This window comes from Panthera pardus, unplaced genomic scaffold (assembly GCF_024362965.1).
Source record: "Panthera pardus isolate Hobbes unplaced genomic scaffold, ASM2436296v1 HiC_scaffold_25, whole genome shotgun sequence".
Taxonomy (NCBI): domain Eukaryota; kingdom Metazoa; phylum Chordata; class Mammalia; order Carnivora; family Felidae; genus Panthera; species Panthera pardus.
In genome coordinates, this window is record NW_026526821.1 from 25,760,868 (window position 1) to 25,777,188 (window position 16,321).

The 16,321-nt window shown below is 44.2% G+C and overlaps 2 protein-coding genes and 1 long non-coding RNA gene across 4 annotated transcripts in view; 1 reads left to right on the forward strand and 2 right to left on the reverse strand.

Annotated features, from left to right (window-relative positions):
- LOC109272564 (uncharacterized) overlaps positions 1-14,236 on the forward strand; it is a 27,552-nt gene extending 13,316 nt beyond the window's left edge. For both annotated transcript variants that reach the window (XR_008417743.1, XR_002082512.2), the window contains exons 2-6: positions 2,889-3,133; positions 5,286-5,404; positions 5,578-5,712; positions 10,194-10,373; positions 12,980-14,236. This is a non-coding gene — a long non-coding RNA (uncharacterized LOC109272564). The remainder of the gene's footprint in view (positions 1-2,888; positions 3,134-5,285; positions 5,405-5,577; positions 5,713-10,193; positions 10,374-12,979) is intronic.
- The window catches only part of LOC109272557 (vomeromodulin-like), a 286,851-nt gene that overhangs the window by 132,748 nt on the left and 137,782 nt on the right, over positions 1-16,321 (reverse strand). The window lies entirely within an intron of this gene.
- On the reverse strand, positions 1,256-9,764 carry LOC109272562 (latherin-like). The gene is made up of 7 exons (XM_019458789.2): positions 9,665-9,764; positions 8,353-8,482; positions 6,399-6,503; positions 5,351-5,500; positions 3,148-3,229; positions 2,451-2,514; positions 1,256-1,311 (listed from the first exon to the last, which is right to left on the reverse strand). The coding sequence occupies exons 1-7, from the start codon at positions 9,762-9,764 to the stop codon at positions 1,256-1,258; spliced, it is 687 nt and encodes a 228-aa protein (XP_019314334.2).

A 16,321-nucleotide genomic window follows, 5' to 3' on the forward strand; every position in this document is an offset into this window, starting at 1 on the left:
GTGACTCAGTCAGTTAAGCATCTGACTTCAGCTCGGATCATGATCTCATGGCTTGTGAGTTCAAGCCCCACGTTGGGCTTTGTGCTGACAGCTCAGAAGCTAGAGTCTGCTTCAGATTCTGTGTCTCCCTCTCTCTCTGTCCTTCCCCCACTCATGCTCTGTCTCTCTCTCTCCCTCAAAAATAAATAAGAATTGGGGCGCCTGGGTGGCGCAGTCGGTTAAGCGTCCGACTTCAGCCAGGTCACGATCTCGCGGTCCGTGAGTTCGAGCCCCGCGTCGGGCTCTGGGCTGATGGCTCGGAGCCTGGAGCCTGTTTCCGATTCTGTGTCTCCCTCTCTCTCTGCCCCTCCCCCGTTCATGCTCTGTCTCTCTCTGTCCCAAAAATAAATAAAAAACGTTGAAAAAAATAAAATTAAAAAAAAAATAAATAAGAATTAAAAAAAAGAAAAAGTCCTTGCTTTCATGAAATATATATTCTGGTAGGGCAGACAGAAAAGAAACACATAATATAGTAAAAAGTCAGATAATAATGAATTTTATGAAGAAAAATAAGCAAGGAAGAGAGTGGCAGATATGCTTTTTTTTTTTTTTTTTGAGAGATCTAAGAGGGTGATACTTGAGCAGAGTGTATTCAGCACAGAATAGTTGTAAATAAATACATGATGCATGAATAGTAACATCTTCTTTTACAGAAACCTTGAAGGGTATCTCCTGTAACTGAGCCCCTTCCACATCTCAGCCACATTGCTCCCCTTTCTTGCTTCCAAAAGGAAGACTCATTCCTGTCTCAGGGCTTTTGCACATGCTTATCTTCCTGTCTGTGATCTTGGCACAACTGGGTCTTGGCACAACTTCTGCCTTATCATTCAGGGCTCAGCTGAAAGATCTCAAAGAGCCCTCTGCCTGACTATACTCTCTTAATATGATGCCTCCCTCTCTGCCCCCACCCATCACTCTCTCTCACACCCCACTTTGTTTTCTGCATAGTACCCACCACCCTCTGGAATTTAGCTGACTATACATTTATTTCTTAGTTCATTGTCAGCACACCCAACTAGGATACAAACTTCAGGAAAGCAGAGTCTTTGTGTTATTCACGGCCATATTCCTAGCAGTTAGCACATAGTAGATGCTTAATTGAAATTTTATGAATGAACAAATGACATATTTATAATGACCCTAAAGGCCAAGTGTCATCACTAAGGAATGGAAATATGCTCTGATCTCTCACCAGATTGGTGCAAACATGTCTCCTTTACTTTGCGGATATTTCGACTGTGGCTTGGTACGTGCCGTGCTGCAGCAGCAGACCTAGAAGGCAAACAGATACCTTAGACAGTGGGAGTAAAGGAGGACCAGAGAGGCCAAAGGAGCTTTCTCCTGCTCCAAATGGGGGCAGAGCAAGGTCAGGGAATGAATCAAATGCTTGGAGTCACAAGGCTGGGCCTGGAGGCTATGCTTAGTTGCTGGTATCTCTGATCACCTCAGTGACAGTTCTGGACCTTGGTTTCCTCATCCGTAAATTGGGGACAGCTACTCCCTTCCAGACTAATAACTGAAGATCTGTACATTGAAATGAGATGGTGGGGGAAGTTGGCATTATAGCAGCTGGGTCCCCATTTGTCTGGTCACCTCTCCAGAATGCTAGCCCAATATCAGTATTGGTTGAGCTGCCCCACTCACATTTACTTTGGGTGAATCTGGGAACCAAACTTTGGGAGCTTTAATACTCATCCAGATTAACTGCCTCAAACTTCCTACTTCATAAATAGTGAGCTCCCTGTCAATGGAGGTATGTGAAGAGAGGCCAGAAAACCGCTTGTCAGGAGAGACATTTAAAGGAACTTTAGAAACTCCAGCATCTAGCACTTGGTAAGGACTAGTGAATCTTCAGTGAATGAAGGGGGAGTCCTTTCAACCCAGAAATTCTGTTGGTTTTCAGATTCCTGCTGGGGGCTTCAGCTGTCTGTTTTAGCTTCTGGCAGACATGGAAACTTTGGGTGCCTGGAGATAGAGACTATTGGAAGGAAGCAGTCTTTGGGTTGAAACCAGGTCAATTTTCTGCTCATAATGTAGCATCATCTAATCTAGGAGGAAAGTTAAGAGGAATCAGGCAGCTTTTCTCCCCCAGAGTAGCTTCCATTTATATCTCATTTTCTCTAGGCTTTTGGGACCAGAATAGAATTGAAACCACCATGTTCTTGGCTAGCGGTGGAGCTTCAATCGCTAGTGAAGGCAAAGTGCTTAACCCTGGGAATAGCGCACAGGACTTCCTCAGTAAATGACAGCTGAGTTAATGAGGATTGTTATTAGTAGGGACCATTCTGCTTCATCAGGGATGGGATGTTTTGTCTGGGGGAAGGGTTAGGGGAGAGGAGATTAAAAGAGTGAAGGAGGGGTCTGAGCTTTCTCCTTGGGTGTTCCTATGTCTTCTCACCACCAGCACTTACTAATCAGTTGGTTAGTCACTTGCGGATTCAGGTTATAAAGCCATGAATTAATGAAGGGACACATCTGAAAGACAAAGAAATATGCAAGAGTCAGAAGGAGGACTCTACCAATGGTGGCTGAATATTCAGGGGGCAATCAAGGCAAACTCTCCTTCTAAGCCAACGTAGTCTAGAGAACGACCAGGTAGGGGAGTTTGGGCGACAGACTGCCTTGGGGTCACATGTCAGCTGAGCTATTTGGCAGCTATGTGACTTAGATTAGTCATTGGCCATCTCTGGAACTTTTTCTTAAATCTGGCAAATGGAAAGAACATTGTTATTTAGAGTATGAGACTGTTTGTAGGGTAAGAAAATTCATGTAAGATACTTAGCGCAGTGCCTGTGTGCTTAACGAATATTAGCTGTTAATTTTTGTGATTACTTATACTTATTTTACAGATAAGGAAACTGAGTCTTGAAGAGGCTTATCAACTTGTCTCCAGTCGCACAGATGCTGATTTTGACTTGAAGAATTAACTAATATCCGTAAAGCACTTCACCAGTGCTGGCTGCAGAATGGGAGCTTCATAAATGCCACTTCCTCTCTCCCTAACTCTCCTTCCTGGAAGATTTCCTTCCAGTTTATTAAGAAGACACAATCCGCCAAGCTCTGAGTCTCAGAGTCAAAAACTTAAGGAGTCTGGGTTTGTATACTTACTTTTGCTCCAAAATTATGGATTATCACATTTCCCAGGGCTCTCTCTATGTTTTCCACAATAAAGTTTTTCATTGGGGTGATGCTAAATGAAGAATGAAAGTAGAGCAGATTAAATTCTCCAAAACCTTCCTTTCTTTTTTTTAGAAAGTATTTATTTATTTATTTATTTATTTATTTAGAGCGAGGGAGTGAGCCAATTGGGGAGGGACAGAGAGAGGGAGAGAGAGAATCCCAAGCAGACTTCGTGCTGTCAGGCAGAACCTGATGCGAGGTTTGAACTCATGAACCATGAGATCATGACCTGAGCCAAAGTCAAGAGTCAGACACTTAACTGAGCCACCTAGACACCCCACCAAACCCTCCTTTCTTTACATCACTTATGTATTTAGTTGACCCCGCATTATTTAAACTCCTTGTTTCTATGGCGCTCCATACCTAGCCTTGCCCTTCTGCTCCAACCTACCTCTTAGGACTCCTTAAAATTAATCTTTTAATTTGTTTATTTTCTAATTTATTTATTATTTATTTTAGAGAAAGAGAGAGCACGAATAGGGGAGAGGGGCAGAGGGAGAGTGAGAGAGAGCAAGAGAGAATCTTAAGCAGGCTCCATGCTCAGCATGAAGCCTGACATGGGGCTCAGTCCCACGATCCTGGTATCATGACCTGAGCCGAAATCAAGAGTTGGGCACTCAACCGACTCAACCACCCAGGTGTCCCTGAAATTAATCTTTCAATTTAAGTCACCTTGCCCTCATCATTGTTCCCCATCACCTCCCTCTCCTTGCCTATTTCATTCTTCTCTTCTGGAATGCTTTCAGCTTCTACCACCCTTTTAGATTCTGATCACTCTCTTTCTGGCACGCTTTCCCATTCTTCTGATTATCTATGTTCCAATAGAACTTATCTCCTTAGCCTGATAGTTATGCTTTAATGGAAGGAATAGTGTAATATCATTCTTTAGTTGGGGGAGATGAGACAAAATCAGGAAACAGCAGTGTAAATGTGTCTTCATGTTCCTGGCTCAGTTTGTAATCCTTACAAGTGAGGGTAAATCTCATTCTCAGGCAAAGTGTTTGTGTCTTTATTCTATAAAAAGCTTACATAAAAATCAGCTGATCTATCACTTCCAGCCTGAAGACTCAGATTTCCCTCAAAGGAAAAACTTGTTTTCTTCAACATATCAAAAGACATGGAGCCACACTGACAGAGTTGGGCAGAATGGCTGTGAGTCAAGGACACTGTATCTGGAACAGAACAGGAGGACATTACCAGACCTGTAAGGGCTCAGAAAAGATTCCACACTCAGATCTTTCTTAAAACAGTGAGCAACTGTGAAATGAATCAAAATAAAATTCATGAATGAAAAAGACACGGTGTACAATAGGTTGGTGATGACTATTGGATTCAGTTACTCATGGGGGGTATAGCTCAGTGGTAGAGCATTTGACTGCAGTTAATCATAGATGTGAGCCTAAATTTTAAAAAATCTTACAAAGAATATTGTAAAAAAGAGATTACAAATGTAGAAGGTAACTTAGTAAAAGGGCAAACCTCTGAAAACAGTTACTCTGAAGAGGAGAGGTCACAGACTAATACACAAATGATGACATCCTTGCTCTACTGATAGTCAAGAGAATGGCACCCATGGGATTTTCTGCTGAAATTTCCTACTGAAGAGAAAAGTTGTAAACATGAGAGTAATTGGTCAAGATTGGCTATAGGGTGAAAGTGACCAATGCCAGCCAGAAACACCTCACTTCAGTTCTATTGGCGAGGTGTTTGGTAAGTGATGTGGAATGCCTTAAAACTATTATATACCTTCAAATTTGAAAGTCATAAAACTGTTTATACTTTTTCAATCATTTCACGAATCTATAATTTCCTGCACTAAAAGGTTCAGGATTATTTATAATAGCAAATAATTCAGAAATAACCTAAATGTCAACCAATAATCAAGTGAGCCTGCTTTGTTTGTCCTTGGTGCTATTATTCAGTGAACCTCTTTTCATGTCAGTGAAAATATTATTTTCAGAATAAAAAAATTTTTAAATTCTATGAAGTTCTATTTGTAGGACATACATCCCCATATGCACAAAAGACTCATTTGGAAGGTATGCTTTGGTGTTGACGTGTTTCAGGTGAAGCCTCCTTGGGACTTCATCACAACCAGTTGGATGCAGAGAGAGAAAAATGGAGAACTCACAAATTTCCGGATTGGATCCATACAGTCTCAGGAACAATCCTGCAATGCCCAAAGGTGAGTTGGTATCTGTTGTCTGCATCCTTCTCCAAGTAAAGTTGGACTTTCATATCTGTCCGTACATGGAATATGTAGGGATTAAGAGCCGGAAACCTGTGGGAGGGAAGTATTAAGGCTGGTGGGGGAGAACCTCAGAGCTTATTTTACTCCCATTTGTTTCTAAAATGAAGGTTCCCCTGGTTTGCACAGGACTCTCAAAATCACCCTGTTGAGATCATTTCCTCATCTTTCAAAAGAGATAATTCAGGACTGGAGAATGGGAATGGCTTTCTCCAAGTCGGCCATCCAGCCAGTGGATAAGCCAGGTAGGTCTGCATTCGGGGTGTATACCTAATACCCACTATCTCTGGCTTGGGGGACAGTTAGAAAGGAAAAGGTTGATTGTAAGTATGGCATCTTATCAAAACTGAGAGACTGAATTTGCAAAGTACTCTTCTAGAGGTCACCAACTCCACTGCCTCCAGGACCAGGCTTGAGATGGAAATGAATCAGATAGAGCAGGGGCTGGTTTCACAGGGAGAGGCGACAACTGTGGTGAACTGAGGAATGTCTGGTCTCTCTGAAGACACCAGTGCAGACCAAACAAAACACATCTGTGGACAATCTCTAGTCAATGGTGCCAAGGGGCATTGCCGTCTAGAGTACATTCTGTGTTCTCGTCTTAAGTTGTATTCAGTCAGGGCTGAGTGGGCTCATGAAGTCCAAATAAATGAAGGTGGGGTTCTCTGGATAAAGCAGGGAAAGGAATCTGCTCAACCTTCCCTGCTTTCCCTAGAGGGATCCCAGCTTGGAAGCATTCAGTTATTCTGCAGGCTCCAAATTCTACCCATAGAGTGACCCAGGCCTGGAGAGGGAGGGTGTTTTACCCCAACCACACAATGAGCCTTGCTAAGATTATACTGGACACCCTTTAGTTATGGCTACTTCCCAAACCCCCACACACCTGTGCAAAAATACAGAATTGAACCAGTGACTTGCAGCTGTTACTTACTTTATTTGTATAGAAAACGCCAATGGCATCCGTAAATCAATACCCTTGAAGTCAGGGGAGGTCTCAATGAAGACCTGAAAAAGTCGAAGGTCTTTCATCTGTACCCTGTGTGAGAAAAGCAGGGAAGATTGTGGCTCTAGCCACTGGGGGCCCCACTTTGTGTAAAGGCAGGTCCCCTACAGAGCAGAGGCTGAATGTATGCAAAGACAGTTACTGACTCATTAATCATGTAATTTATCGTACAGCTGCTATGTGAGATAAGCACTGAGAATATAGCCCTGAACAAAAAAACCTCTTGCCTTAATGCATCACAGAGTGGTCATCATGTCTAGCCCTTTGGCCAGCACCAAGCAGGCTGGAATATGAATAAAGTAGAATACTGAAAGCTATAGACAGCTCATGCTTGGGCAGAGTGTGTGTGTGTAAAACAATAAACCCTGTAAGTGAATATATACAGAACGTGTCGGGTGATGGGTGCTGTGAAGAAAAAGCCTGGTGGGATCAGGTGAAGAGGGTAACACTGGGAATAGTGACATTTTAGAAAGAGTGTCAGGGAAGGCTTCTTACAGGAGGTGACACTAGGGCAGAGTCATGAATGAGTGAGGGTACAGGTAGATCATAAAGATGGCCAGAGGAAGAAAGGACCAGGGAGAAGACAAAGTACATAGGCCCTGAGGCTGGATCAGCAACAGGCTCAGCATGGCAGGTGGCAGGTGGGCAGGGGGAAAGAGAGAGGGCAGTCAAGACCAGGTCACAGGGGGCCTTGTGGGACAATGGTAAGACTTTTGGGTTTGGTTCTAAGAGCAACTAGAAGACATTGGAGGGTTTGAGCAAGGGAGTTACAGTGTCTGGCCTACTTCTCAGAAAGATGCTTCTGGATACTGGTGGAAGGAATGGGGGAGGGTGCTTGAAGTGGAAACAGTGGAATCTGGGACCACAAGTCAGGGGAAGATGCTGGTGGTTCACACCAGATGAGGTGGAGAAAATGGTCAGACCCCTGGGTGTGTTTTGAAGATAGAGCTGACAGAGTTTGCAGACAGGCTGCATGGGGGTGTGAGTGAAGAGAGGGGTGTTGGACGATGTCAGGAGTTTTGGCCAGAGCAGCAGGATGGATGGAGCTTCATTAGCTAAAATGCACTGGGCTGGGGGCGCCTGGGTGGCTCAGTTGGTTGGGCGGCCGACTTCGGCTCAGGTCATGATCTCACGGTCCGTGAGTTTGAGCCCCGCGTCGGGCTCTGTGCTGACAGCTCAGAGCCTGGAGCCTGTTTCAGATTCTGTGTCTCCCTCTCTCTGACCCTCCCCCGTTCATGCTCTGTCTCTCTCTGTCTCAAAAATAAATAAACGTTAAAAAAAATTAAAAAAAATAAAATAAAAAAATAAAATGGGCTGGGCTGGAGGAGAAGCAGGCTGGGAGGCTGGGAATCATCAGTAGTTTTCAACGTGCTAAGACAAGGGACCTGCATCTTCTACACTCTGGTTGTCAGATAGCATTGATTACTATGATTACCACATCGTTATTTGTAGAGGTTGTTGTAATTGGTTCTGCTGACTGGGGGCTTGCTGAGGACAGGGAGCTGTGTAAGCATGGTTCATGTGTTGTTTCATTTAATATTCACAACAGTCCTGTAGGGTTGGATGCTATAGTTCCCCATTAATAGGGGCAGAAGTTGAGACTCAGATAGGGGAAGACACTGGTGGTGCTCTCACAGCTGGTGAGCAGCCATTCTCTTCCCAGACAAAGAGATTGGACCCCTGTCTTTAGCACCTCCCTAGCTTCTGCCTCTGCTCCCAGTGGGAATTTCTCCCAACCAGGGGTTCTTAGTCCATTAGAGTTGGAAACGCTGTTAGTTGATGGAAGGGGCTCTGTAGAGTCAAGAAAATGCCAGAAGGCTGCTAATAAACCAACAAATCAGGACAGTCTGGACATGGGGGTTTGTGATCAAAGGCCACTCACATAAAATTGGCTTCCCCATTGGTGAGCTGGTGGCCCAGGACAAGGCTGAAGATATCCTTCAATGGCCCCTGGAAGTCAATTGTCTGCAGGGTGGGAAGAAAGTTCATACCAAGGAGTCCTTGTGTCAAAGCTGAAAAACATATCCCCCCCCACCCCCCATTAGACATTTAGATGCCAAAGATTCTCGGACGCAACCTTGACCTCTGAGAATGTCCCACATGTGGTGCTTATTCTTCATTCACCTAGTTTCCCTGGTCTGCTTGGTGCCGGGCCAAGTTCCCAACACAATCATTCAGCAAATATTTTTAGAGGCCTACTATGTGCCAGGGCCATTCCAGGCTGTACCAGTGAGAATAGGCAGCATTCTTTGCCCTTGTGGAGCCAGCATTCTGGTGGGGATGAGGGGAGAGAGATGATAAAGTAGTGAATAAAGGGACATGTGTGAGTCAAGTGCAGATAAGTGCCATGAGGGGGCTGGTTTCAAAATATTCAACAACCAGTTGGGCATAGGCACCAACCAACCAGAGAGGACATCAACCATAGTCCTGTAGCCTGGTTCTGTGGCTCCCGGGCTGTGCCAGGTGTTGACTCATTAGATTTTGGTTGGTGAGAAGCCTGGAGTCCTGGGATTAAGGTAGGATGGTTGGGGTGATGAGAGGGGGCCACCTAGGGAATCTCTGAGCAGGGGCTACTTTCCAAGGAGCTTAGAAAAAATTTTTCAGTATTTTAACCACTGCAGCCATACTGTGCATTCTACTGAAGCTATTTCTGTCATGAGGGAAAAATAAAAGGCAGAGTGAGGAATTGAGAATATTGAGTGAGGGTGGTAATTCATGCAAGGAGGTCAAGAAATGTCTTCTGCAAATGCAACATTTTTAGCAGAGACTTGAAAGAAGGGAAGGGAGACTTGATGCCAGAAGAGTGTTCCAGGCAGAGGGACCAGCAAGTGCTAAGGTCCTGGGATGTGCTTTATGTGTGGAGGAGGCTACTGTGGCAGAAGGGGAGCCAGTGATTGGTGGCGGGGAGGGTGGTAGGAGAGGTGAACAGGAGCCAGTCCAGGTAGGGCTGGGTCTTTTGATGGTGAGTTTTAATAGATAAATCAGGGCAAGGAGACAGGAAAGAGGGAATCTTGGGAACACAGGATTAAATATAGTAATGCGATGATCAGAGCAGCTAATGATTCATTATGTTAACTGTGTCCCAGACACTATGCTAATTAGAACTTAACCCACATTGGCTGACGGTCTAGAATTTTAGGAGAAGCCTATGGGTTTGATCAGTCCAGGTATGACCCAAGGCAAGACAATCTCACCATCAGTGATGTGGGAAGAAACTCTGGAGAGGACCTCTTGAGCAGAGGATGAAGCAAGCAGCCCACAGAGGAGAATGAAGAGGCTGGAGACCTTTAGCATCTTGGGTCAGGTACCTGTAGGGAAGCAGGCAGAGAGGGTCAGCTATGGGGTCATTCTCTGAGGGGGTCTCCCCAGAGCTTGGGTCTATGGTGGCTACAGAACTCATGTGGACCTACTTTACAGATGGGGCCAGTGAATTTCAGAGAGGAGACATGCTTTTCCACATAGTATAGAGCAAGAAATGAAAGGTACAAGAGATGAAGTCAGCTCCCCAAGGCCAGTGGAGCTGGACATGCAGCTTTTCCTGCAGGGACACAGTCTTCCCCAGTAGAGCTGCCCTCTGCCGCTGTGAGAGACTGCACAATGTTATAGTTGCAGGAACAGTCTCTGAAGCCCTCCACTCATTACCAGGTGTGGGACTGTGGGATTTAGGGCAAGTTGCTTCACCACATGACATTGTATGGAGGGCATCTTATCCTCATTTTACAGGAGGCATTGGTGGTGATGTGCACTGGCTTCAGAGACAGACAGGCCTGGGATGGAATCCCAGCTCTGCCACCTACTACTTGCTGGACAATCTGGGCAATGCAGAGTTTTGCCCAGATGAGGCAATTTCCTCATCTGGAAAATGTGGATGATACACACCCATACCTTCCTCTCAGCCTTGTCGTAAGTACTGAGCACGGCACTCTGCATATTGGAAGTGCTCCATAAATGGTCACCATTATGCTGATGAGTTTTATGATTATAATGATTCTCATTTGGGATTCAACTCTTCCTGAGTTGGCAGGAAACAATACGTTCGATGGCATGGACATGTCCCTCAGAGTATGGACATGTCTAGAGTATGTGGAGGGCGTGCTTCTGGGTTGGAACTTTCTGCTTATATGGCATGGGCCGGGATAGGTCTTCAGGACGTTGACACTTACTCACACCCCCTTATGGGTCAAAAACATTCATGCAAATGTTGATGGGACTTTTTGGGGCTTCAACCAAATGACAGTGCAAATGGCCCCTTTTGGGACCTGAGACTAACAGGCAGATGCTGGTAGGGCCCAATCCTCCCTTTAGACACCTGACAGATTCAGGAAAGAGTCTGAGCCCAGTTCTGGTTACCAATCCCATGTAAAGTAGCCCATTTGGTTTAATTTTAATTTTGATGATCTGTTTTCAGACCAGTAGAAAAATTAGAAAAAGATATATACAAAGAAAGAAAAAAGTAAATAAAAATAAATTCTCAGAGATTAAATTCTGTTTCTACTTTCAGAAGTTTTTCTTTACACATTTGCATGTACATACACGCACATACATTCATGTAACATTATGAAAAACCAAGATTGTCCTGCCATGCTTCTATAGAATCACTTGATCAAATAATGTCACATCATGACTGTCTTTCTACCTCCTTATCTGCAGAATATTCTAATGTATGGATTGACCAATGTTTATTTAATCAGTCTCCTCCTTTTGGCCGTTTTTGTATTCAAATCCCAACACCCCTGGGATGAACATACTTGGATTTTTTTTTTTTTTTTTTTGGCTCACTTGCCATATTATATCCCATAAAACATTTTCTTGAAATAACCAATCTTGAAGTTGTTTTTGGAAGGTTGCAGCATTTCCTGTGTTGAACCTTCTCACCCTGAGCCCTAAATGGGTGGTTACAATGTTCCAGTGAGATATAAGGTCAAATTCTAGCTGCAGAGTTCTGGTTTTGGTCATGACAGAGTTACTAGACTAAACTTCCCAGTAAATCGAAACTATATAAGATAGAAATATATAAAACAGTGCTTTGAGGGTATCGATGAGAAATTATGCAGGTACAATATGAGAGCCTGTGATTCTTTAGAAAAGGGTGTCATTCAAGGTGAGCTCCACATTCACCCCAAATTCTGCTTAAGGTCATTTCCCAATTTGCCATATGGGGGAGAGGAGTCCAAACAAAAGGACCAGTCTTACTGGGCTGAGGAGGCAGAAGTTGGAGTAGGAGCTTTCAGAGTAGTTGGTACTTGAGGAACAAAATCCCACAGAGGGAGGTACCACAGGGAAAGAAACCTGAAATTGGTGCACAGATTTCCCTCAACTCACTGGACTTAAGCTCACCTGTGCAGTGTGACACTTGTGATATTATGATTTATAATAAGAAACAAATATTTGGTTTTTGTCCAGTTTCTGGCACAGAGCTCCTAAAACCTTTGGAATTTCCTAAGTAATGAGAGCAAGAAAGGTGTCTTTTGTTATGTTAATGAGGTGACTTTTGGAAAGCACCTAAGGATGTGGGCTGGTTGCCAGAGGAACCAGCCAGGTGATTAGAGGGTTGGACCTTTCAGTCTTCTGGGGAGAGGAAAGGGGCTGAAGATTGAGTTGAGTCATTAGTGACCAGTGATTTAATCAGTCATGCTTGTGTAATGAAACCTCCATAAAACCCCAAAAAGATGGGGTCCAGAGAGCTTCCAAGTTGGTGGACATGTGGAGATTCAAGGAGAGTGATGCAGCCAGAGAGAGCATGGAAGCTCCATGATTCTTTCCTCACACCTTGCCCTACGAATCTCTTTCGCCTGGCTATTCCTGAGTTGTATTCTTTTATAGCAAACCAGTAATCTAGGAGGTAAAATGTTCCTCTGAGTTCTGTGAGCCACTCTAGCAAAGTAATCAAACCCAAGGAAGGGGTTATGCGAACCTTTGACTTATAGCCAGTTAATCAGAAACACAGGTAACCAACATGGACTTGCACGTGGCATATGAAGTGAGGGCAGTCTCATGGGACTGAGCTCTTAAGCTGCGGACTCTAATGCCATCTCTGGGTAGAGTGTGTCAGAATTGAGGTGAACTGTAGGACACTCAGCTAGTGTCAGAGAAATTTCTTGGTGGTGTGGGAGGAAAGGGAACATTTTTAAATATAGAAATGCATAAATGTGTATAAATGCACATTATATTTGGTGTGAAAATCATTAGACTTTGAGACATCAGCAGAAAATAGCAGCTGAAAGTTAAGAAGCTGAACAGATTTCAGCACCTCCCCATGTGGTGCTGGGGAGACACTGGTTTGAATTCAAGCCTTATAAAGATGAAGTGCCCTTAATGGACACCTTGGTCTTTTAGTTAAGACTGAGAAGACAATTCTGCAGGAGAAAGGGACATGCCCTAGAAATAAAGGCTCCCCTGAAGAGTAAGAGCAAAATCAAAACATTTCCACCCTCATAAAACATAAATCTGAGCTTCAGCAGAATCAAAGCAATCCACTTATATTCTATCTCTTGACTATCTTCTTTCAGTTGGCTTTGGAAAAAGATGACATCGTTTATAACCTCTATAATTTGTATCATGATGTCCAGCATCTAATGAAAAATTACAAGGCATACACACATGCACAAAAGGACAAATGGACTGAAATCCAAGAAATTAAAATATACAATATAACAGACTCACACATCATTCAATTATTCAAATACTGAGCAGACAACAGGGCAAGCAGCCTATAGAGGATGAGAAGGATATCTGAGACTTTCAGCATCTTGGGGCAGTACCTGTGGGGATCCCAGGTAAGTAGAGTCAGTTTCAGGACCACTCTGATGCCCTGGGTCTCCGTCAGTTGAATCCTGATGGCTCTGCAGTAGGGCAGACTTTATAAATGGCGAATGGCCCCATTGCTGGGAAGACGTGGCACTAGGAAACTGATGAGAAGTCCTCAATCACACCACGTCCATCCAATACCTCCAAAGCAAACATTCCTGCATAGAAGTCCTAGAGGATTAAGGAGATAGGGACTCACTTAAGACATTTGATGGAAGTGTCAAAAACATATTTCAAACTGCACATCACGAATGTCAGCAAATGCAGAGGTGTAGAGAATGTTGGGAGCCCTGAGAGAGTCTGAAGGCTGCGTTCATGACTCTCACTCATGGCCCTATCCGCTGGTTTCCTCATTTGTGCCATGAGTGAGGTGGACCTAAAGGACTGTGAAGGAGGAAGCCACTCAGTCTACTCTGAGTGGAGTCAAGGGGGGATGTATCCTGGCTTCAGTTCAGGGAGGCTTGAGTTTTAGCCTGGCTCTACCTATGCCTTGCTCTTTGATACTGGTCAGGCCTCATGCCCTTTCTTGGCCTCAGTTCCCCCATCTATTATAATTCCAGCACTGATAGGCAATTTTCACAAATGCTTGTGGAATCCTCATAGCAACCTTACCATGTAAAAACTGTTATTAGCCCCAGTTTACAGAAAAGGAAACCAAGACTCAAGAGAGGAAAATTTTGCCCAAGATCACAGAGCTAGTCTATAGTAGAATCAGGTTGTGAATCTAGTTCTGCCTTATGCCCAAGCTTGTAACTTTGACACCACATCTCAAATTCCTCCTTTTAGAGCAGAGCTGAGGCCTTCTTATTGGGTAGGAGGAACAGTTCTCTGTTACACTGAGAAGGCTTGTTCCTCAAGGCCTGAAGGACAGATATGCTTCATCATTTGCTCCAAAAACTGGGACCCCACTCAAGCTTTAATTTCAAAAATATATTAAAACATATATTTCAGATTATTCACATGATCCCTGTTTACAAGGAAATGTTTGTTTGTTTATTTATTTATTTATTTATTATTTTTTAATGTTTGGGGGGGGGTAGGGACAGAAAGAGAGGGAGCCACAGAATCTGAAGCAGGCTCCAGGCTCTGAACTGTCAATCAGCACAGAGCCCAATATGGGGCTTGAACTCACGAACTGCACGATCATGACCTGAGTCGAAGTCAGATGCTTAACTGACTGAGCCACCCAGGTGCCCCACGAGGGAACATTTTTAAATATAGAAATGCACAAAGAAAACAATATCTCTATTTAGAGATAACCTCTACTAGCACTTTGGCTCATTGCTCTCTAGTCTTCGTTCTGTGCAACTGGACATACACATAGATATGGAGAATAACCAGCCAGCTAACTTCTTTGTGGCAGGTCTCCTTGAAGGGACAGCTGAACAGTACTTTCTTGTCTGCCACACTAAGTCATTTAACCATTCTGGCAAAGATCAGACAGTTCCACAAAGTCCAAGCTGTGGGGACCTTATGCTGATCTCTCGCCAACCATCCCTAAATGCAGCCTACGTCCAGTGCTGCCTACACATTGTTTCCCTGTTATGCCCTGCCCCTCCTACCTCAGGACCTTTGTTCAAACTATTCCTGTGTTCCTGGAAAGTAGCAAATACTCCATAGATCTGTGTGAAAAGAATGAATGAATTAAGGAGCCATTCTTTGAAGCCTTGTTCTAATCTCACTCACCCTTACCAAGAAGGTATTACAGATTTCCCTGGTAGAACTTAATCTCTCTCTGGCTCCAAAGCTGGGACCATTTGTCCCCCTGTTCAGTTCCAAGTTTGAGGATTTCAGTTTCTGCTGCTAATGTGTCAGCTTTTAGGGGCTGTGTCTAAGTTCTTCTGCCTCCCTAGGCCTTACACCACATGCTTTGCATACCTCACTCATTTCGTCCTCTCCAAACCCTATGAGGGGTTGATGCTCCAACACTCACATTACTGGCAAAGAGGCTGTGCTCCAAGAAGCTGCGTGGTGTGCTTCCAGCCCTGGAAGAGCCAAGATCCACACCCAGGAGGTAGATCCTAGAGCCAAGGTCTTAATCACGACTCACTTTTATCCAGTATGTTTTCTGCCTATGGATACATGTTAGAGCCAGAAGGCCATCCTAATGTGGGTCATTTGAGAGCTCCTGGCCACCCACCAAAACATCACTGCATGCCTCCTCTTTGTAGAACATAGGCCAGGAAGCCCGGGAGAGAAGGCAGAAAGGCAGTCAGGGGTCAGGTTCTAAGGGAATCACAATGCCAGGCTTGGAACCTCCACCTTGAAGGGTTTTTTTGTTTGTTTGTTTGTTTTGAATAGACTTTTTCTGAGTACTTTTAGATTCACAGCAGATTTGAGCAGAATGTGTGGAGACTTCTGGTATACCTCCTGGTCCCTGTGCATGCACAGCCTCCATGATCAGCATCCCCCACCAGAGTGGGCTGTTGTTATGACGATGAGCCTGCACTGACACATCATTATCACTCAACGCCCACAGTTTACATTAGGGCTCGCGCTGGGGGTTGTACATTCAGTAGGTTTGGACAGATGTGTAATGATGTGTATCTACTTCTACAGTATACAGAACAGTTGCATTGCCCTAAAAATTCTCTGTGCTCTGCCAATTCATCCCTCCCTCCTTCCAAGCCCCTGACAATACTGATTTTTTTATACTGTCTCTGTAGTTTTGCCCTTTCCAGAATTTCATATAGTTGAAATCATCCAGTATGAAGCCTTTTCACTTAGTAGACTTCTTTTACTCAGTAATATGAACTTAAGTTTCCTCTGTGTCTTTTCATGACCCGATAGCTCATTCCTTTCTTTTTAAAAATTGTTTAATGTTTATTTATTTATTTATTGAGAGAGAGAGAGAGAGAGAGAGAGAGAGAGAGAGAGAGGAGAGCACAGGGGAGGGGCAGAGAGAGGGAGAGAGAATCCCAAGCAGGCTCCACTGTCAGTGTGGAGCCCAACTCAGGGCTTGATCTCACAAACCACGAGATCATGACCTGAGCAGAAACCAAGAGTTGGGTGCTCAAGTGACTGAGCCACCAGGAGCCCCATAG